At 35.9% G+C, this 22,761-nt stretch overlaps 1 protein-coding gene across 3 annotated transcripts in view; it reads left to right on the top strand.

Annotated features, from left to right (window-relative positions):
• The window catches only part of PSMD14 (proteasome 26S subunit, non-ATPase 14), a 102,764-nt gene that overhangs the window by 38,743 nt on the left and 41,260 nt on the right, over positions 1–22,761 (top strand). For all 3 annotated transcript variants that reach the window (XM_072811395.1, XM_072811397.1, XM_072811396.1), the window contains exons 4-5: positions 20,104–20,175; positions 20,399–20,518. In XM_072811395.1, coding sequence (XP_072667496.1) covers positions 20,104–20,175; positions 20,399–20,518 — 192 coding nt within the window. The remainder of the gene's footprint in view (positions 1–20,103; positions 20,176–20,398; positions 20,519–22,761) is intronic.

The raw sequence follows: 22,761 nt of genomic DNA, 5'->3' as shown, positions 1-22,761 counted from the left end.
TGTTTAATTTTGAGTCAATAAATGATTTCTATCATAGTCTTAAATTCAGCAGGCCTAAACCACTATTTGTAGATGAAATAGATATTATATTCTTAAAGTTGCATGAGATTAAATTTGAACTTTGTAATGTCAGGTCTTGCTTACGGTAAATAGGAAGGAAAGGAGATCTTAGATCATTTGTAATAAGAGGAAAAACAAAATTAGTTAAAACGAGATATAGATGGAGTTCATGCCCTAGTAACATTTATAGTTACCATCAGACAGCTAGCTATGGTGGTAAGCAGTAAAATTCTGGGGGTAAAAAACAGATTCTGAAGATTTTGGATGTGGCTTGAATGTATTTTATGTCTTCATTAATGGCATTGGTATTTTACCCAGCTTCCTCAGGAAAAACATGCAGTCACAGTGTACTACTCCATTGCCTATACATAGTTAGTCCTCAAGAATTGTACTATGGGGTCCGTTTTCCAAGTCTCTTGAATGCATTTCTTCTGTTATTGCCTTTGCTTAATTCAGCCCTTTACATAATCTATCTGTACCCTTCTTGTCACAGTATCCCTGAGTAAATTTTGCTGCCACCAGAAATGTGAGTCCTTTTTAAAATGCGGAGCTAATTGTTTTATTCATTTGTTTGAACATCCTTCATAAGGTCTCAGTCATCTTCAGGATAGGATAAAAATTGCAGTCCTCAAACCATTGTGTAATGATTCTTCAAGGGATAGGAAAGGGGGAGAGCCATCTCTCCTAAAAGTGGGTCAGAATCAACTGGCGCTTTCTAAAATGATATGCTTGGTAGTATGCCATTGTTACTGGTGAAAATAGTTCTTCTGACTTAGGTGTAACAGAGTAGACAGAAGATTGAGGACTGGTATGTGAACTGTTTTGTGGAGTGGCTTCTTTGACCCATTTTTGAGTTGATCTCTTATCTGGATCTTTAGTCCTTCTTGAGTTGTCTTTTTCCAGCTTTATCCCTTGCTCCAATCTTCTCATAACCTAATTAGCCATATTATACTAATTCCTCAAGTGCCCCATGTCATTCTGCTTGTTCATTCATGACTTTATGTAAGGTATTCTCTAGAGTCAAATGACCTTTGCCTCCATTGTTTGTCTAATGAAATGTACTTTTTTTTAAAGTTTATTTATTTTTTAAGTACTCTCTGTAACCAATGTAGGGCTGAAACTCACAACCCTAGGATCAGGAGTCCCATACTCTTCTAACTGAGCTAGCCAGGTGCCCCTGAATTGTACTTCTTAGCTTTGCTTCCAGACCGCTTAAATAATCTTCCTCTGGAAGTCTTCTTTGGTGTGTCAGTCAGGAAGGCTGGGTTATCCTTCAAGAACAACCCCTAAATCTCAGTGACTTCAAACTACAGAGCTTTCTTTTTCACTCCTGTTACATGTCTGTCATGAATCAGCTGGGTACCATTCTGTGTGTCATCCTTTCTCTGGGACTCAAGCTGACAGAATGTTATCATTGAACTCTGATTCTTAAAAAGCTTTGACTGGAATTGACAGGTCACCTCTATTTCTATTTCATTGGCTAAAGCAAGTCATATGTTCACATCTAACTTGAAGAGGTCAAGGAGATACACTCCTAATATGTGCTGAAGAGAAGGACCAGAAATATTTGGTGGAGAGCGATAATTACCACAGATGATACTTTCAAACCTGATTAATCTCTCCTTCGTACTTCTTAATACCTCTGCATTTCATTGAATGGAGATTATAATGAAACCTTGTTGTAATGTTGAATGTGACTTTTTTTGTCAATTGGCTCTAGATCTCTCAAATTCTTAGCTAGTTAGCCAGGCAAATTTGTCCCAATAATTTCATTAAACTCAAAATAATGAAATTCTTTGGTTTCTAAGTTTATATCAGTTGTTCTCTACTTTGGCTGTACATTAGAATCACTTGCAGTGTTTAAAAATAAAAAAGATTCCTGAGCCTCCCTCAGAGCAATTTAAATCTGAATCTCTCAGGGTGGGCCCCGGCCTCAGAATTTTTTAAGCCCTCTGGGGGATTCTCTGTCTTTTTGTATTTCCTCCTAACCATGTCTACATTTACCCATCTTTTTGGATTCCCTCTCCTGTGTAGGATTCTTTCATATATTGTTCCTTGATCTTTCTCCTTTCATTAGGTGATACAAATAACATATTTGAAAAACGCAAAGCAAGATGCAAATGTAACATATTTGAAACATATAAAGTAAGATACACCCAGACCGCAAGGTTACTAGTATTCTGTGTTAACACCTCTAGGGCCTGGTTTTTATGGCTGTTTAGTGGCTATAACAGCTGATCACAGTAGCATCCACATTTTCTTCGGCTCCTTTGATTAGTGATCCAATTAATCCTAGCCTTGAACTCTGTGTCTTTTCCAGTGGTATCCATTGCCTGGATGTCAGATAATCAGCTTTTTATAATATTGTTTGTTAAAACAATATTTTATTCTAAGAACTGTATGTTAAAGAGAAATAGTCCTTGGCCTCAGGTATAATATTTGTACAAAATCTATAAACCAAAGAGCCACTGCTTATTACTATAAGATAACATTTTGTTTTCGGTTTATTTTAGAGAGAGAGAGCACACATGCAAGTGGTGGGTGTGGGTGGAGGGTCAGAGGCAGAGGGAGAGACAATCTTAAGCAACCCAGAGTAGAGACCTACACAGGGCTCGATCTCTCCACCCTGAGATCTGACTTGAGCCAAAATCAAGAGTCTGACGGACACTGAACCAACTGAGCCACTCAGGTGCCCGTATGGAAAAAAACACATCTTCTCCCTTTATTGTCTTACAACTGTTATGTGTTTTTAAAGCATGCATAGATAAGAAAAAGATAGTCATTGAAAAAGTCATATTCTCAGAAAAACACCCATTGAAACTGAAGCAGTATTAACTTATATTTAATTTTAAGAACCCATGCTTTAGGGATGCCTGGGTGGCTCAGCAGTTGAGCGTCTGCCTTTGGCTCAGTGCATGATCCCAGTCCGGGGATCAGTTCCCACATCTGGCTCCCTGTGAGGAGCCTGCTTCTCCCTCTGCCTGTCTCTGTTTCCCTCTCTGTGTCTCTCATGAATCTTTTAAAAAATAAATTAAAAAATAAATTAATAAAAAATAAAAAAAAAAGAACCCATGCTTTAGCTCATTTTATTGTTTAAAAAGTTTGGAACAGTAATGTGAAGGACTGTTTCATGTCTCTTTGCCTTTAAATGTGTCATACTATTTTTTTCTTGGACTACCTTTTCCCAACACTCCCCCCTACCTTTTTTTTGCTTGGGAAAAATTATGCATATTGAAAAATTCTGCAATTCTTAGCCTATGGAAAGAGTTTATCAAATAGATTACTCTGACTTCTGTGCCCCTTATGCATTGTGCCCCTTATACATCTATTTTTGCACTGTGTTGCATTTATATTTTTTTCTCTTTCTTGCTTACCTTCTAGTTTATAAACCTTTAAGGGCAAGGGCCTGTCTGCCCCCCTTTTTAAAAAATTTTTTTAAATTTTATTTATTTATGATAGGCACACAGTGAGAGAGAGAGAGAGAGAGGCAGAGACACAGGCAGAGGGAGAAGCAGGCTCCATGCACTGGGAGCCCGACGCGGGACTCGATCCCGAGTCTCCAGGATCGCTCCCTGGGCCAAAGGCAGGCGCCAAACCGCTGCGCCACCCAGGGATCCCCTGTCTGCCTTTGTTTAGCTAGCAAGTGGGCTTTGTGGTTGTTGAGTGAATAAATAAAAGCATACATTCTGTGTATGTGTGTGTGTGTAACATTTCATACAAGGCATTATGTAGTATATAATTCAGAAGGTGGTCTAATGAATTACGAATGCTTTCCAAAATAACCAGTTTGTGGCTGACTTACATTTTGCATGTTTTGTAATTTAAATTCATAAGTCAATAGTACTAGTTGGACTTTATAAAAGAAGAAAGGTGCATCCATAATTATAAGAACTTTAAAGTTAAAGCTAGTTGTAATGCCAGTTGTGGAAGAAGTTTGGATAAAACTTAATGGTCTGTTGTTGAACATTGAAGGTTCTGCTTGATTCTGGGAATTAATTTCTAGTTATAAAATACAGCATGTTTTTAGCCACTCCTAAGCATTTGTAGTTACGTTCTGGTTTCCGAAGTTTGGGTAACTGATCTGTGAAGATTCTTCTGCATAACAGAGGTAGTCAGGCATTGTATTTGTTCCTTCCTCATTGCTGTGGGGAGAGTGACAGTCACCTAGAGTGGAAGACAATAGATCCCTATTCCAGTGAGACAGATTTCATACATGTCTAAAGTGATTGGTGCTTACAGCATATATCATACACACATACTTTTAAATAGATAAAAATTATTTCAAAATGAGTGTCTTAAAGAAATGTCACATTGGGCATTAGGCTTCCAGATTGTTTGTTACTTTGATCAGTTGTCTTTATAATCAGGTGATTTTATAAATGTCATCTTACCTTCCCCATTACTTGTTTTTTTTTTTTTTTTAAGATTTTATTTATTTATTCATGAGAGACACAGAGGGGCAGAGACATAGGCAGAGGGAGAAGCAGGCTCCATGTAGGGAGCCCGATGTGGGAGTCAATCCCGGGACTACAGGATCACGCCTTGGGCCAAAGGCAGGTGCTAAACTGCTGAGCCACCCAGGGATTTCCCCCCCTTACTATTATGTAGCCTTATTCCACTGCTTTTTCTCCCACTGAAGTTTTTGTATTCTCAAAATACTGGTTCCAAGGCAGCTACTTAGGTTTGCTGTATTGGAGGATGTCAGAAGGCCTAGGGAAAGAGAGTCTCTTGTCTTAGAAGCAAGAACTGAGTTTGTCAAATAATTAGAAGACTTGGGAGAAGAGTGGACGAGGAAGAGAAAGGAATATAGAATTGGGTGTAATATAATTTCTGTTTTTTTGATATCCTTTAACCATTATATTGCCCATTGTTATCTAAGATCTTCCTGACCAAGTTTCTAATAAGCATATTATTAGTTACTGTTACTCAAGAGCCCAGCTTATTACAACAGTGAATGAAGTTATATCTGTATTGTCATGTTGGTAATTTTTTATTGGTTTATTACAAGATATATACTGTTGGGTAGTATACATTTTCTAATATTTAGTTCCTACTCTGATAATATTTTTGATAAAGGGAATATTTTCAGGGTTACTCAGAGATGAAAGATAGAGCATAAATATCTTAATTTTTTAATTGTAATATTTAGAATATTATGTAATTGAATTTTTTATGTAATTGAATTTTATTTAAAATACCTGTAATGCTTAAAATTATATAAGAATATTAGTATTTATAAATATGGCATTTTGAAAGCAGTGCATCATTATTTTGACATTTTCATTCTTATTTTTCTTTCCTTCTTTTTGTATTTTTTTTTTTCCCCTAAGAATTAATGTGCCATCTGGAAACCTCTGAGATCATGCCATAAAAGGAATTTAGGCTTTTTGGCAACCAGTCATTAGGATATGCTGTGACTATGTACCTTATCAGAATAATAAAACATAATTAGAAAGGTGTTTAACTCATATATATTTCAAAACATTTTTAAATTGAGGATTCTTCTATGGACATTTTGGGAATAAAAAAATTAATATTACCTTATCTCAAGGTTAAAATGATTAAGTTACCATTATAGGACAGTTGGTTCCTTAAATAGAAATGTAAATCAAAACCCTATATGACTAAATGGTTCCAAGCTTTTTCTAAACACTATATTCTATATCTTCTTTACAGTGTTAAAACAAGCAAACAAAACTAGTTTCTAGAAAGGAGAGTTGCAATATTACATTGCAATTAACTTGCTCTATTCTTCTCTTCTGAATAATATAGTCATTGGAACTGTCAGCCAAAGGACTTTTTTTTGGGAACATTTTTTTTTTTTAACTCTAAAAAGTAACAAGTTTTTTAAATTAATTGAGAGAAAACAGCTGAAATCATGCATTGAAGGGGTTAAGTCGACATGAAAGAATTCATTTCCACTTTAATGACCTAGCCTTGCTGGGTTAGGACGATGGGGAACATGCTTCTGACTTGTACTCCTATTGCCAATTAACACCTCCTATAACAGGTTGCCTCAGCTAGTCATTGAAGCTCAGGCAGTAGAAATAGTTTACATGCAGCTTGTTTTTCACACTAGTTGTTTAATACTCACAAAATTAAAGTATTAAAAGGTTGTTTCTTACCTTGCTGGATAGGAGATAAACAATACCATGGTAGTTATTTGTATATGTTTGAGTTTGCCTATTTTGTGTTCAGTTGGTTTTTTTCAGAGTATTTTAATTGCAGAAGCTGAAGGTAGTAGTTTCATCTACTTTTTCAAGTAGTAGATGAAATTTAAAAGATTTTGACAATTTGTCAAATTTGGGTTATATTGGATACCATCAATTAAAAATTATTTGCTGTCAACTATTCAGTATATATTTAGGTTTTATTTTGTCTTTCAAAAATATAGTCACCTTCATTTGTTAATAAAATTTATTTTCTCTTTGTTGAAAAATACATATTTTAACAGACCTTTAAAAATAATTCTGTGATGCAGGACCAAATATATACCTTTGAACAGCCATTATAAAAATAAAGCCTGTGTAATATTTTAATCCTAGAACAACCTCTTAACAAATTTTGAAATGTTTTACGTTGTTTCCCAAGATAACTTTATATTTTTAGATAGTTTTAGATTGTTGCAGTTCAGCGATACTATTTATTTTATATTTCTTTTAAGTGACACTTTGGTTCATGTTTAATCAGCAGGTATTTTAATAACATAATAAAATTGGCTAAATAATTGATACCAGTTCACACTAAGAGAAAGGTGGAGTAATATAACTAATAGTGTTAACAAATTTGTTAAAAGGCCTGAGTAGGTAACACTTTGAGGCGTTAGTTTTATCCTGTTATAATGGCAAGTGCCTTTTTTTTTAACACTTAGTCAACAAGGGCTGCCCAAGTAAAAGTCACAGCTTTTTATGCTGGATCAGATTTTAACCTTCTAAATGAGGGTGGGGTGTGGGGAGGAACCATGTCTCATTTAAGTTAACCACACTTAAAATTTATGATCTGGATGTTAATTTCTGTTTTTACTAAACGTGGCATATCAAAACTCATTGTACAGAGGTAAGTTCAGTACCTTCATGGAGTTCATAATAGGTATTATAACAATGGTTAGGTATATTTTCATGGTATGTATAAAGGCTAGTTAACACTGCTTGCTTGTGCCTGTGGCTTACCTGTTTACCCTATAGTTCTATTAGGTAGCTGATTTTATACTCTTAGTCTAAAGGTGTTTTTCTCCTCTTTTAAAATAAACTTATTTTTGAAGACTTATGTAAGTGATTTTAAAGTTGCCTGTAGGAATTGAATATTGAGGAGTTATAGCAAATGTGATTACTGTATTTCAGTCTCTTACTTATAAGAGGGTTATATGCAAGTATTTTAGTTACATGCTTTTTACAGCAAAATATAATTTAAATCATATTCCAATTTTTAAATTATAACATTAAAATTTTTTAACAATAGACTGTAGAGTAGTAGAACATTTAGTTTTGTTTTTCAAAGTAAACTACCCTACCCCCAGTGTGGGGCTCAAACTTACAACCCCAAGATCAAGAGTCACATATTCTACCAACTGAGCCAACTAGGCGTGCTGTAGATTTTTCTTATTTATCTATTATCAGTGATATGTGTGTTTCTATTTTATTGTGGCATTGTATGAAATACAGGCTAGTTTTCTTTAGTTTTTTATTTTAGTTTTTCTTTTACTTAATACCACATTAGTTATGGCAGGGCTTTCAGTTTTCTAATTTTTTTTTTTAAGATTTTATTCACTTATTTGAAAGAGAGAGTAAGAGCATGAGTCGGGGATGAGGGGAGGGGTAGCAGGGAAGGAGAAGCAGACTCCTCGCTGAGCAGGGAACCCAACGTTGAGGACATCGACATCACTGACATCATCATGGGGCTGCATTCCAGGACTTTAGGATCATGATGTGAGCCAAAGACACACGATCAACTAGTGAGCCACCCACCCAGGTGGCCTCTAATAGTTGTTTTTAAAGGACTTTGAAATTTAAGTTACATCATGTTCAATCTCCAAAGAAAATGAGTTTCTGTGCTTGTTTATTATGGTGGTAGTAGAATTGTTACAAGGCCAGCAGAGAATTTGAATAGTTCACACAGTATATAAGCTGATAACTTTAGAACTATGCTGTTTGATTGAGCACCAGAAAGAAAACTACTTTCTCCATTACTTAGTTTTTATGGTATTAATAATAGCCAAGTATAAAAATTCAAAAATATTTGGGTCTAGGTTTTCATTTGATTTAATCATTTGTATAGTTTTTCACTTTAGTTCACCCAGCATTTAGCTTAGTTTCTTAAACATAGTAAGTTCTCAAAAAAATTGAAAAATGATTGAAATAATTCAACTTCTTTGCATTTATTTAGATTTTTTCATTGTACAAATGGGGATATGTACGATTTGTTGTTTTGTGATCACTACATGTCCATTTTAGTAGAATGTAAATATAGCCTAACAATGGTTACCTTAAGTTTAATTTAAAACTGTATCAGTTACTATATATGAAATCCTTTGTTTTTCATTAAATTCATAGGATTGCATATATGAGATGTGAAGACAGGTCTAGTTAAAGGGAGTTTGAAACTTTCAGTGGGTGAGGAATAAAAACCATCATGTCTGCTTTACTGGATAGGGCCTCACAATCCTGGGATTCTCATTACTACCTCATTACCCTGACAACCACTCCTACTTTATACATTTCCCTTTCTTGAATCCTCTGACTCATGTATTTTTTTCTTAAGTTATTTGAAATAGAGCTATACCTCAGTATCTTTGCTTAGGATTTGCCATCTAGCACCTGAAGTATCTAGAGATCTCAGCATAAGGAACTTAAAAAAAATTTTTTTTAAAGATTTTATTTATTTTTTTGAGATGGAGAGAGAGCACAGTGGATAGGAGGATCAGAGGGAGAAGAGACTTCCCACTGAGCAGGGAGCCTGATGCAGGGCTTGATCCCAGGACCCTGAGATCATGACCTCAGCTAAAGGCAGCCATTTAACTGCCTGCACCACCCAGGAGCCCCACTTTAAAAAATTTTTTTATTCAAGTACAATGGCATACAGTATCATATTAGTTTCAGGTGTACAATATAATGATTCAACAATTCTTTACATTTTCAGTGGTCATCAAAGTAAGGGTACTCTTAATCCCCTTCACCCATCCCGCAGGCCACCTCCTCTCTGGCAACTACCAGTTCTGTTTAAGAGACTTTTTTTGTGTCTCTCTTTTTTTCTCTGTTCATTTGTTTCTTAAATTCCACATATGAGTGAAATCATATGGTATTTGTCTTGCAGAGAAAGGAACATTCAACTGTATTGTTTAATTATTGGTTGTTATTTTATTCCTTGATTTATTTGCATTATTAAAAGAAGCATCATGAACATTCTGGTTCATGCAAACATCTCTGCTTATTTACTTAAATAATTTCTAGGAGTGCAAAAGTAGGGTCAAAAAGTTTGTCAGTTGTAAGACTCTTGATATTGCTCAGTTGCTTTTCTGATAGATTATACCAGTGTTCAGAGTGTTTCTTTTATAATACCCTCTCCAGAATTAGGCATTGTAAAGCTCATGCGATAGAAAACAACAACAACGTCTTAATGTGTTAATTGGCATTTCTTAATTAAAGAAGGTCAAATAGTGAGGGTGAACATTTTCATATTTATTTCATCATGTATTTATGTAATTACTTGCTTTATATTCTTTGCCCATGTTTCCATTACAGTTTTAGTATTTTGTTAATTTATATAATGACTTTTTGTTATAAATGGGGCAACTATTTTTTTCAGGTTTCTTTTTCTAATTTTCTTAATATTCAGAAATTTTAGATTATGTTGTCAGTTTCATATTATTATATGTGCAAATTAGAATGTTTTCTCACCCACATCATATAGATATTCATATATATAAATATTCATATATATAAAAATAGATATTCACATATATATAAGCAATAACTCTCCACACTCTTCTCCCTCGAGTTTCTGACAATCACTATTATACTTTTCTTTTTGATTTTGACTATTCTAAGTTACTCATCATAAGTGGAATCATACAGTATTGTCTTTCTGATTGGCGTATTTCACTTAGCATAATATTTTAGTTCATTCATGTTGTAGTATATTGCAGAATTTCCCTACTTTATAAGGCTGAATAATATTTCATTGTATGTATATACCACATTTTGCTTATCTTTTATTTTATTTATTTTTTTTTAAAGATTTTTTTTATTTATTCATGATAGTCACAAAGAGAGAGACAGAGAGGCAGAGACACAGGCAGAGGGAGAAGCAGGCTCCACGCAGGGAGCCCGATGTGGGATTCGATCCCGGGTCTCTAGGATCAAGCCCCGGGCCAAAGGCAGGCGCCAAACCGCTGCGCCACCCAGGGATCCCTTATCTTTTAATCTCTTGACGTATACTTGGGTTGTTTCCACATTTTAGCTATTGTACGTAATGTTGCTGTGAACATTAGTACAAAATATTTCATTGAAGGCCTGTTTTCAATTCTTTTGGGTGTATACCTAAAAGTAGAATTGCAATAAACAAACCTAAAAGTAGAATTGCAATGAATAAATAAACAAACAAATAAATAAATAAGAATTGCTGGATCTTACAGTATTCTATTTTTAATTACTTGAAGAACTGCCATAACTGTTTTCCACAGTGGCTTTACCATTTTACATTCCTGTCAGTAGTGCACAAGGGTTCCAATTTCTCTGCATCCATGTTGTTTCTAGTTTGTTTTTTGTTTTGTTTTGTTTTGTTTTGATAGTAGCCATCCTAATGGGCATAATAAGGTATCTCATTGTAGTTTTGATTTGCATTTCGCTTATGATTAGTGATGTTGAGCATCTGTTCATATGCTTATAGACCATTCATATATCTTTTTTGGGTAAGTGTCCAAGTTCTTTGCCCATTTTTGAATTATGTTTTTTTTGTTGTTGAGTTTTAGCTTTCTATATATTCTGGATATTAATCCCTTGTCAAATATATAATTTGCAAATACTTTCTCCCGTTCTGTGGGTTTTTTTTTTTTTTAGCCTTTTTACACTGTCGATAGTATCTTTTGTTTTTGTTTTTCTTGTCCATAGTATATTTTCATGCACAAATTTTTAAAATTTTCATGAAGTCTAATGTGTCTACTTTTTCTTTTGTTACCTGTGCCTTTGGTGTCCAAGAAATCATTGCCAAATCAACGTTATGAAGCTTTTGTCCTTTGTTTTCTTTTATTGTTTAGGTCTTATGTTTAGGTCCTTGGTCCATTTTGAGTTAATTTTTTTAAGGTAATAGGTAAGGTTTCAGCTTCATTTATTTTAGTATTTGGATATCCAGTTTTCTAACACCATTTGTTGAAAAGATTGTCTTTTCCCATTGAATTGTCTTGGCACCCTTGTTAAAAATTTTTGACTATATATGCAAGGGTTTGTTTCTGGGCTCTCTCTGCTCTTCTTTGGTCTATATGTCTATTCTTTGGTCTTTGTGCCAATACCACACTGTTTTGATTACTATAGCTTTGTAGTAAATTTTGAATTCAGGAACTTTGAGTCCTCTGGTTTAGTTTAGTTTTTTCAAGATTATCTTGGCTATTTTAGGGTCCCTTGAGATTCTGAATTTAAGAATGGGTTTTCTGGCCATCCTGGGTGACTCAGCGGTTTAGCGCTGCCTTTGGCCCAGGGCGTGATCCTGGAGACCCAGGATCGAGTCCCACATTGGGCTCCTTGCATGGAGCCTGCTTCTCCCTCTGCCTGTGTGTCTGCGCCTCTCTCTCTCTATCTATCTCTTTCTATCTCTATCTCTATCTCTTATCTCTCATGAATAAATAAATAAAATCTTTAAAAAAGGGGGGGGTCTGTTTCTGCAAAAGTATCATTGGAATTTTGATAGAGATTATATTGAATCTATAGATCACTTTAGGTAGTCTTGATGTTTTAATACTAAGTTTTGTGATCCATGAACATGAGATGTGTTTCCCATTTCATGTTATTTATGTTCTTTAATTTCTTATAGTTTTCTCTGTGCAACTCTTTCACCTCCTTGGTTTAGTTAATTTCTAAGTATTTTATTCTGTTTAATGTTATTTTAAATGGAATTGCTTTTGTAATTTCTTTCTCTCTCTCTCTCTCTCTCTCTCTCTCTTTTTAAAAAGTAGACTCCACACCCAAGTGGGGCTTGAACTCATGACCCTGAGATCAGGAGTCCCATGCTATACTGAATGAATTAGCCAGGTGCCTTGCTTTTGTAATTTTTCAGATTGTTCATTGTTCATGATAGAAATGTAACTGATTTTTGTATTGGTTTTGTAGCCTGCCATTCTGCTAAATTTATTTATTAGTTCTAATAGTTCCTGTGTAATCTTTAGAGTTTTCTACATGTAAGAGCATATTGTCTGCAAACAATTTTATTTCTTCCTTTTCAGTTTTGGTGCATTTTACTTCTTTTCTTGCCTAGTTGCTTTGGCTAGAACTTCCAGAACTGTGTTGAATAGAAGTGAAAAAACAGGCATACTTGCCATGTTCCTGATTTTAGAGGACGTGCTTTTTGTCTTTTGCCATTGAGTATTATGTTCACCGTGGGCTTTCAGATATGGCTTTTGTTTATTGTACGTACTCTTTTTAAAGATTTCTTTATTTTGGGGGGCAGAGAGAACACGAGTTGGGAGAGACAGAGGGGGAGAGAGAGAATCTCAAGTATTTCCTGCTGAGCATGGAACCTGACTTGGGGGTTTGATCTCATGAACCTAAATTCATGACCTGAGCTGAAATCAAGTGTTTGATTGATATGTGTATCAACGGAGCCACCCAGCTGGCCTCAGATATGGCTTTTACTGTGTTGAGGTGGTTTCCTTATATTCCTAGTTGGTTCAGTGTTTTTATTATGAAACTGTGTTGAATTTTGTTAGATGCTTTTTCTTCATCAGTTGAAACAATCATCTGAGTTTTTTTCCCTTCATTCTTTTGATGGGGTATATTACATTGGTCAGTTTTTGTATACTGAACTGTCTTTGCATTGCAGTAGTAAATCCCACTTGGTCATATGTAAAATAATCCTTTCTGTATGCTGCTGAGTTTTGTGTGCTAGTATTTTGTAGAGGATTTTTGCACCGGTGTTTGTAAGAGATATTGGTCTACAGTTCTCTTGTAGTGTCTGTATTGCTTTGGCATCAGTGTATTACTGCCTCTTAGAATGAATTAGGAAGTTTCACCAATATTTTTAGCCAAGTTTTATTATAATTTGATTTTGTAATGTAAATCATGAATCTATGTGAATGGTGATATGATATGGAGAAACAAATTTAGTTTTAAATGTTTTTAGTATTAAACAGTTAACAATTAAAAATTAAAATAGAATATGTTCAATTCGTTGGTGATAACTTTGTAATCTAATGAAATAAGACTTTCTGGAACAATATAATAGTGTCAAGACATAGATAATCTGAATTCATTAATACCACTGAAAAAGTTTATAATGATCAGGTCCAAAATCAGCTTTAGAGCTAAGTATTTATTTATTTTTATTTTTTAGAAGATTTTATTTATTTATTCCTGAGAGACACAGAGTGAGAGGCAGAGGGAGAAGCAGGCTCCATGCAGGGAGCCTGATGCGGGACTCAGTTCCAGGACCCCAGGATCATGACTTGAGCAAAGGCCAGTGCTTAACCACTGAGTCACCCAGGTGCCCTAGAGCCAAGTATTTAATAGTGAAGTCTCCCAAATTTATAAGATGTAGTTGATTTAGTGTATATCATTGATCAACATGGGTTTGAACTACACGGATCTACTGATATAGAGATTTTTCTCAATAAATACAGTGCAGTACTGTAAATGTATTTTCTCATGATTTTCTTAATAGTTTATCTTACTTTATTATAAGAATACAATATATAATCCATATAAGTTACAAAATTGTTCATTGTTCATTTATGTTATCAGTAAGGCTTCTGGTCAAGAGTGGGCTATTAAGTTTGGGGGGAGTCAAGTTATATTTGGATTTTTGACTGTGTCAGGAGTCAGTCCCTTAAACACCGTGTTGTTCAAGGTTTACTGTATTAATATTACTAGAACACAGAAAATGATAAAGAGTAAAATTTCACAATTATAAATCCAGCATAATATCAAAAGCCGACAAATTTAACAGAAAAAAGAAAATACCAGACCAGTCTCACTTGTAAACAGGGAAACAAAAACGCTAACAACAACAAAAAAGTAAATTATGTCAACAGTTTATCCCAGGAATAGAAAGGTGATTTAATACTGGGAAATCTATTACTGTAATATATAACTGGACAAAGGCAAGGTGAGTAAAACATAGTAGCCATTATGGCTGTTTACAAAAAAAAGATTATAGGTATGTCACTGACAAATCTCGCTAATCCTTTTACTTTGTTTTTATTTTTATTTATAAACAGCATATACATGAATTTCCATTTTAAATCTATTAGAGGCTTTTAACAAGGGACTTTATTTACTTATTTTTAAAGATTTTCTTTATTTATTCATGAGAGACACACAGAGAGAGAGAGGGAGAGAGAGGCAGAGACTTAAGCAGAGGGAGAAGCAGGCTCCATGAAGGAAGGCTGATGTGGGACCCGATCCCAGAACTCCAGGATCACGCCCTGAGCTGAAGGCAGATGCTCAACTGCTGAGCCACCCAAGTGTCCCTAAGAAGGGACACTAATTCATTTATGTTTTTCCATTACCAGTATATTTGATCTAACCTTATATTTGCTGTTTTTGTTTTACTCCCTTCTTGGTTCCCTCCTAGTTTGTGTTTGTTGTTGTTTTTGTTAGTGTTGTGTTTGCTTTTCTTCCTCCAGTGATTTTGTAAGATGTACATTCAGTTTTATTGTTTATTGTGGTTATTTTTAAATTGTTCAGAAGACTTTTTTTTAAAAGATTTTATTTATTGGGGTAGCTGGGTGGCTCAGCGATTGAGCATCTGCCTTTGGCTCAGGGCGTGATCATGGAGTCCCGGGATCGAGCCCCACATCAGGCTCCCTGCATGGAGCCTGCTTCTCCTTCTGCCTACATCTCTGCCTCTCACAGTGTTTCTCACAAATCTTGTTTTTAAAAAAGATTTTATTTATTTATCTATTCTATCTATCTATCTATCTATCTATCTATCTATCTATCTATCTATCTATCTATCATCAGAGACACAGAGCAAGAGAGGCAGAGACATAGGCAGAGAGCGAAGCAGGCTCCATGCAGGGAGCCCGATGTGGGACTCGATCTTGGGACTCCAGGATCATGCCCTGAGCCGAAGGCAAATGCCCAGCTGCTAAGCCACCCAGGTGTCCCTGTTCAGAAGACTTTTTAATCCATATTTCTGTAGTAGTCAAAATCAGCACTTAAAGAGAGTTTTTTTTTTCCCCCTTCTGTATGTAAAATAGGGAATACTTCATTTCTTTTCACTGCCATGTATAGTTGTTTGGACAGTATCTATGGTTTTGAAATCTGTTTAAGATTTCATTTATTTATTTGAAAGAAAGAGAGCACGAGTAAGAGAGCATAAGCAGGGAAAGGGGCAGAGGAAGAGGGAGAAGCAGACTCCCAGCTGAGCAGGGAGCTCCATGCAAGGCTCAATCCCAGGACCCTGAAATCATGACCTGAGCTGAAGACAGATGCTTGAATGACTGAGCCATCCAGGTGCCCTGAACCTTGTTTGTTTTTATTATTTAGATCTATCTCTGTTTCTAACCGCTTTCAGTAATCTTAATTTTTTTTTTTATTTATTTATGATAGTCACAGAGAGAGAGAGAGAGGCAGAGACATAGGCAGAGGGAGAAGCAGGCTCCATGCACTGGGAGCCCGATGTGGGATTTGATCCTGGGTCTCCAGGATCGCGCCCTGGGCCAAAGGCAGGCAGGCGCCAAACCGCTGTGCCACCCAGGGATCCCTGCTTTCAGTAATCTTAACAGAATTTTTAAAATATAAGGGCTTTTCCATTTTTCAGGCTTTAATTTTTATTTGTAGAGGCACAACTGGACGATTTATTTAAGAAGTCCTTTGAAGGAGGATACATGGAATCATATTTTCTGAGTTCTTGTGTGGGCCTTCCGACATTTTTTTAATTGAGTATAAAAATTTCTGACTCACAGGTTTTCTCTCTTAAAACTTGGAAACTCTTTCATTGTTTTCTGCCATTTAATGTGGGAAAGAAATCCAAAGTCAGCCTGGGTTGCATTTTTTCATCAGGTTAGTTTTTTTGTTCATGTTTTTAGGAATTTTGCTTTATTCATGTAATTAAGATTTACCCAGTGTGACTGGGTGGCTCAGTCAGTTAAGCTTCCAACTCTTGATTTTGGCTCAGGGGTGTGAGATGATGGCTCAGGGGTGTGAGATGATGTCCTGTGTTGGGCTCTATGCTGAGCATGGAGCCCACTTAAGATTCTCTCTCTCCCTCTCCATTTGCCTCTTCTACCCTCTCTTAAAAAATTTTGCCCAAGATTTTTCAAGGTATAATACTTTATTCAATATTATTGTCTGACATTTAGTGATCCAAAAGTTGAAAAAAATGTTTTTTTTTTTTTTTCATTCAGGAAAGTTTTCTTCAGGTTTATCTTTACTTACTGATTGATTCTTTCTATTATTTTGTCCTTAGAAACACTATTTCTTAGCTTATAGCTCCTTTGTCCTCTAGTATCATTATATTTTTAGTTGTTTTCATCTCTAACTTTTTACTCTACGTCTTGAGACATCTTTAGTTCTGTATCAGTGAATTAAACTTGTCAGGGGCACCTGGGTGGCTAAGTCAGTTAAGTGTCTGATTTTGGCTCAAGTCATCTTACCAGGGTCCCGGGATTGAGCCCCACATTGGGCTTTCTGCTCTGTGGGGAACCTGCTTCCTCCTCTCCCTCTGCCTGCCGCTCTGCCTACTTGTTCTCTCCCTCTCCCTCCACCCTCCCTGCTGTGCCCAGTAAATAAGTAAAATCTTTTTAAAAATGAATTTGTCATAATGTTATTTTTGCCCTTGTTCCCTCTTGTGTGATTTTATTTCATTATTTTTCATCTTTTCATCTTGGTCTGTCCTTGAACTTTTTGTTTCAAGGTTAGGAAAGCTTATATAGTACTGATGCCAAATAGGTTTCTAAAATTTTGTTTATGAGTCTTATTTTTAGATGTCTTTCCTTTCTTTGAATCATCAGGGTGCTATACCTCAGGAGCATTTGCCAAGACCATATAGGTATTTTGTCCATAGCCCCACATTTTTCTTAACTTGGGTCATCTTTGATCTACAGCCATACAGGTTTGTATACAAATCTCTTAGCTTAGTTTCCAGGGTCTTAATGGAGTTTTCTTCTTTGCCTGGTTATATGCTATTCTGGACAAGTGAGTGTGTAGAAAAATGATAATCTCAAATATTCACGGTTACGAGAGGTCCTTACCATCTGTCCCATAGACAGTATTTTACATGAGTTACTCTTTTTGTTTTTATTTCTTCTGAGAATGCAGTTCAGGGGCACTGGGCTGGCTCAGTCAGAAGAGCATGTGACTCTTAATGGGAGAAGCATGCTCCCCACTGAGCAGGGAGCCTGATATGGGGCTCTGTTCCCAGGATCCTGAAATTATGACCTGAGCCAAAGGCAGGCACTTAACCAACTGAGCCACCCAGATGCCCCTTGATCTCTACTGTTGGTCTCAAGGTTATGAGTTTGAACCCCATATTAAGTGTAGAGATTACTTTTAAAAAATGTAGTTCATGGGCAGCCTGGGTGGCTCAGCAGTTTAGCGCCGCCTTCAGCCCAGAGCGTGATCCTGGAGACCCGGGATTGTGTCCCACTTTGGGCTCCCTGTATGGAGCCTCCTTCTCCCTCTGCCTGTGTCTCTCACGAATAAATAAATAAAATCTTTTTTTTTTTTAAAGTGTAGTTCACCACTACAAACTCTTTTTCTACTTCTTGCCAAGTTTATTTTTCCTGAGAAAATTTAGTCTGATTAGATCAAGAAACAGAATAGTAATGGAGAGAAGCAACAGGAAATACCACTGGCTGCTCTCTCAAAAAACAGCACCCATCCAGTAGAGAAACAGCTGCATGGTTTTCTATTCCTGTGTTTCTGAACCAGAAGAAAATAGTGAAAGAGGAGGTAATGATCTTTATGTCGACTTACATAAGGCTTGTTCTCTCTCACAGTGTAACTGATGGGTATGTTTCATTTCTGTTCCATTGGCTTGTAATACCTCAGTTTATTCTTTTTTTTTTTTTTTTAAGCCAATACTTAGGAAGTTCTTGCATGTGCCAGGCACTTTGCTAGGTACTGGTTATATATAATGTTGAACAAAACAGACTGTTTCTTTAACTGATGGCAAGCATAGTTTCTGGACTTTGTCATTAATACATTTGCTGGTGGTGTGATGATTTATTTCCCTGTTCCTTTTTTTTTTAGTATTTTCTGGCAAGTTAAGAAGGCTTGTATTAAAGAAAGAAAATAACAAAATATAATTTTTCTAAGAAAAAAAGTAACTGGGGGGTGGGGGTACCTGGGTGGCTCAGTCGGTTAAAGTGTCCCCTTTGGCTCAGGTCATGATCCCAGGCCTCTGGGATTGAGTCCTACATCAAGCTCTGCATTGGGTTCCCTTCCCCATGGGGACCCTGCTTCTCCCTCTCCCTCTCCCTCTCCCTCTCCCTACTGCTTCCCCTGCTTGTGCTCTCTGTCAAATAAATAAAATCTTAAAAAAAAAGAGAGAGAAAAAAGGTAATTTTCATATGTGATTCTTGTATTTAGAGAAAACTTCTTGTAGAACTTATTATATTTAATACTTCCAGCAAATATTATGAATTTTTAAGCAAAAAATAAAAATTTTAAAATCACGGAATTCAGCATATAACTGACAAGAAGCACAAAATACACAGACCTATAAGTCTGAAATGTAATGAGTAAAGCAATTGTTTAATTTTAATAAGTAAATCCATAAAAGCAAGATAAAATATGATTTGTAATAACATTTTTTTTGTAATTTGTAATAGAGTTATTGTCAAGGAAAGGGAACTTTGAACAAAACAGAACCTGGCAATTATAGGACACATCTCATTGTAATTTCCCAGACTACCCAGTATTGAAAAACAAGAATGCTTTCTGTGTGCAGAATTACATGTATAATAGTCATCTTGAGGGTAAGGACTCTGTAAATTACCTCATGCCTCTGAATATTATAGTTAAAAGAGGCTTATCTTTGATGAAGAAGACATAGTCCTTAGGGAAAACATAGTGTCTTTCCTTAACCTATAGTAGGATAAATAGTACCATTTGTTTTAAAGGTAGTAGTCAGAGGGATGGGTGGGTCAGTGGTTGAGCGTCTGCCTTCACACTCAGGGTGTGATCCTGGGCCTGGGGATCGGGCCTGGGGATGGAGTCCCACATCAGGCTCTCTGCGGGGAGCCTGCTTCTCCCTCTGCCTAAGTCTCTGTGTCGTTCATGAATAAATAAATAAAAACTTTAAACAAATAAAGGTGGTAGTCAGAATTTGAAAATATTTTCATGTTAGCCACACCAGTCTCAGCCAGTTTGTTCACACCTGGTGCACTCCCATTAAATTTGTTGTATTGGGGAGAGGAACAACTTCATCAGGGTGAAGTGCATAGTGTGTTGTTCACAGCTTTTTCACCATGGGATTAGAACTCTTCTACCCCTCCCCCCAACTATGTCTATGTATCTGCAGAGATCCCAGAGCCCTAATGTACATGCAGTCTGTAGCTGAAGATCCGTCTCAGATTGCAGTAAGAAACATGGCTAATTGGTGCATTTTAGTTGTTTTATAGCAAAGGTAGATTAGCATTGTTGAAAGATTTAAGCTTTATATCCATTGGACACTTGCCTGAGAACTAAGTTTGATTTGTTTTCCACAGGTTTGGTGTTTACAAAGTTGTTTTGATTATTTGTGTTGTACCTGAATAAAAGGATACTTGAGAATAAAAGGATACTTGATGGGTTTTTTTCAAAACTCTTAAAAACAATCAAATTTATTAACATATAACTTTAATTTTAAACTCATAAACTGTGTGTTTATAATAATTGATGTGCTTATTTCTAGGGGCCACCTACAGATGCTCCTGCAGTGGACACAGCAGAACAAGTCTATATTTCTTCCCTTGCACTATTAAAAGTAAGTATTGAATAGAGTCACTTGCTTTAGAGAGCTCTTTTGCTTTCACTCTCTTTTCCATGAGAATATTTGTTTTGTTAACCCTCAAACTTAAGCCATTGTTTTTGGTGCATCTGTAAAATAAGTGTTTTATTTTCACTGAAACAAACTTAGGTCCTTTAAGATAAAGAAAAAAGGACCAACGATCTTAAAGCTTTATATCCACCCATCTTCCTCTTTGCAGATGTTAAAGCATGGTCGGGCTGGAGTTCCAATGGAAGTTATGGGTCTGATGCTTGGAGAATTTGTTGATGATTACACCGTCAGAGTGATTGATGTGTTTGCTATGCCACAGTCAGGAACAGTGAGTACTTTTTATGGTTGCCTGCTGTAAGTAAATGTGTTTCTTTTCTCTTTCCTTTCCCTATGCAAAATAACTTTCATCACATTACATTTTCTCATCCTGATAGGAAAAATCCATCATAAGATTAATGATAGAAATTTCTACCCTGTATTGAATTAAATCATTTATCTTTTAAATGCATCATGAATTCCCTATAGGTCCAACAGACTGAATGATGCTAGCATTAAGTCCCTTAACTCATACTTTGAGCTTTAACTAGGGTAACATACTGGATTTATAAGTTACCCTAAAATACTAGGTTATTAATTTGAACACTCAGTTCAGAAGATTTTAGAGACTCTCTTTTTTTAAAGATTTTATCTATTTATTCATGAGAAACAGAGAGAGAAGCAGAGATACACGCAGAGAGAGAAGCAGGCTTCATGCAGGAAGCCCTTTGTGGGTCTCGATCCCGGGACCCCAGGATCATGCCTGGGGTTCATGAGCCAAAAGCAGATGCCTGACCACTCAGCCACCCAGGCATCCCGAGACTCTGTTAATGAGACTTTTAATTTACATAAATTATCTAGTCCTCACATTCTGTTTCTTTTGATTTGAAATATGCCCCCCCCCTTTGTGGTTATAAATGACTCTTACGCTTAAGATGGCTTAAATGACTCTTAAGCTTTCTATATTCAAAATGTTAAGTTTAAAAAAAAAAAAAAAAAACTATGGCAAACTTCAGTTCTTTTTGTCCAAGTATGGTAATTTCTTTATAATGGAAGTATATTACATATAAATTTTGGAAGTCATCCACTTTACCTATTTAGAATGCATTATTCTTTCCGGAAGGTTTTTGTTTCGTTATGCTATTTTGTTTAATGGCATTGGACTTGTGTAAAAAGGTATGCATTTAGAGCTAAAGAAAATGGCCAAAAGACAACCACCATTCTGACTTTCTTACAAAAAAACTACACACATATCCTTCTCATCTGTTTGTCTAGAAATATAGAACATGTATATTTTTCAGATGGATGTTTTTTCTCTAATCAACATTTCTCTTATTGAACCTTTTAAAATAACTGGGTTAAAGAAATTGTTGTCATAAAGCTATTTGCTTTGAGGCTCGTAACTGTTAAGTATACCTCAATAAAGTAGATAATAGAGAAAAAGAAGTTATGTGTTTATTTTTCTTATTATTTATTTATTTACAAAGTGAGAGCATGCAAGTGAGCTGAGGGGTAGAGTGCAAAGGGAGAGGGAGAGAATCCTAAACAGACTCCGTGCTTGGCGGAGCCCAACGTGGGGCTCTATCTTATAACCCTGAGACCATGACCTGAGCCAAAATCAAGAGTCAGTCACTTAACTGACTTAGCCACCCAGATGCCCAAGCATTTTAAAGATTTATTTATTATTATTTATTTAAAAGAGAGAGAGTGCACGAGTGAGAGCATGCAAGTTGAGGGAGGGGCAGAAGGAGAGGAAAAGAGAATCTCAGGCAGACTCCCTTGCTAAGTGTGGAGCCTGACTTGGGGCTTGATCCCAGGACCCAGGAAATCATGACTTGCACTGAAATCACAAGTCAGATGCTTAACCAACTGAGCCACCCAGGCACCCCATTAAAAAAAATGATTTATTTAGTTTTTATTATTTATTTTAGAGAAAGAGAGCCTCCAACATTTTATTTTATTTTATTTTATTTTTTTTAATTTTTTTTTTATTTGTTTATGATAGTCACACACACACACAGAGAGAGGGGCAGAAGGAGAAGCAGGCTCCATGCACCGAGAGCCCGATGTGGGATTCGATCCCGGGTCTCCAGGATCGCGCCTTGGGCCAAAGGCAGGCGCTAAACCGCTGCTCCACCCAGGGATCCCGAGCCTCCAACATTTTAAATAGTTACTACAGATTGCAGTGTGTTTGTAAATAATGCATAGAAAAATACTCAAATTTTTCTTCAATTGGACTAATTTGTTGAGGTAAACTAATTTAGATCTGCTGATTTTTGTCCACCTGGTATCCACTGTATTTATTTTGTACATCTGAATATAGGGAAATATGCCATGTATTAACTAAAGATTTAGATTTATATCATAGACTATTTTTACTTATATTTTCCTTTTCATGTCAGAATAAGAAAAACATAAAATTAACTAGTATTTTCTGTTACATGTGGTCCTTATCAATTATAAAAAAGAGTTCTTAAGCTTTAGTATCATTATTTCCTTGTAAATGCTTGTTTGACAGAAGAAGATCTTGATCTT

Source organism: Canis lupus, chromosome 34 (genome assembly GCF_048164855.1).
Source record: "Canis lupus baileyi chromosome 34, mCanLup2.hap1, whole genome shotgun sequence".
NCBI classification, from domain to species: domain Eukaryota; kingdom Metazoa; phylum Chordata; class Mammalia; order Carnivora; family Canidae; genus Canis; species Canis lupus.
This window is presented reverse-complemented; position numbering and strand designations above follow the sequence as displayed.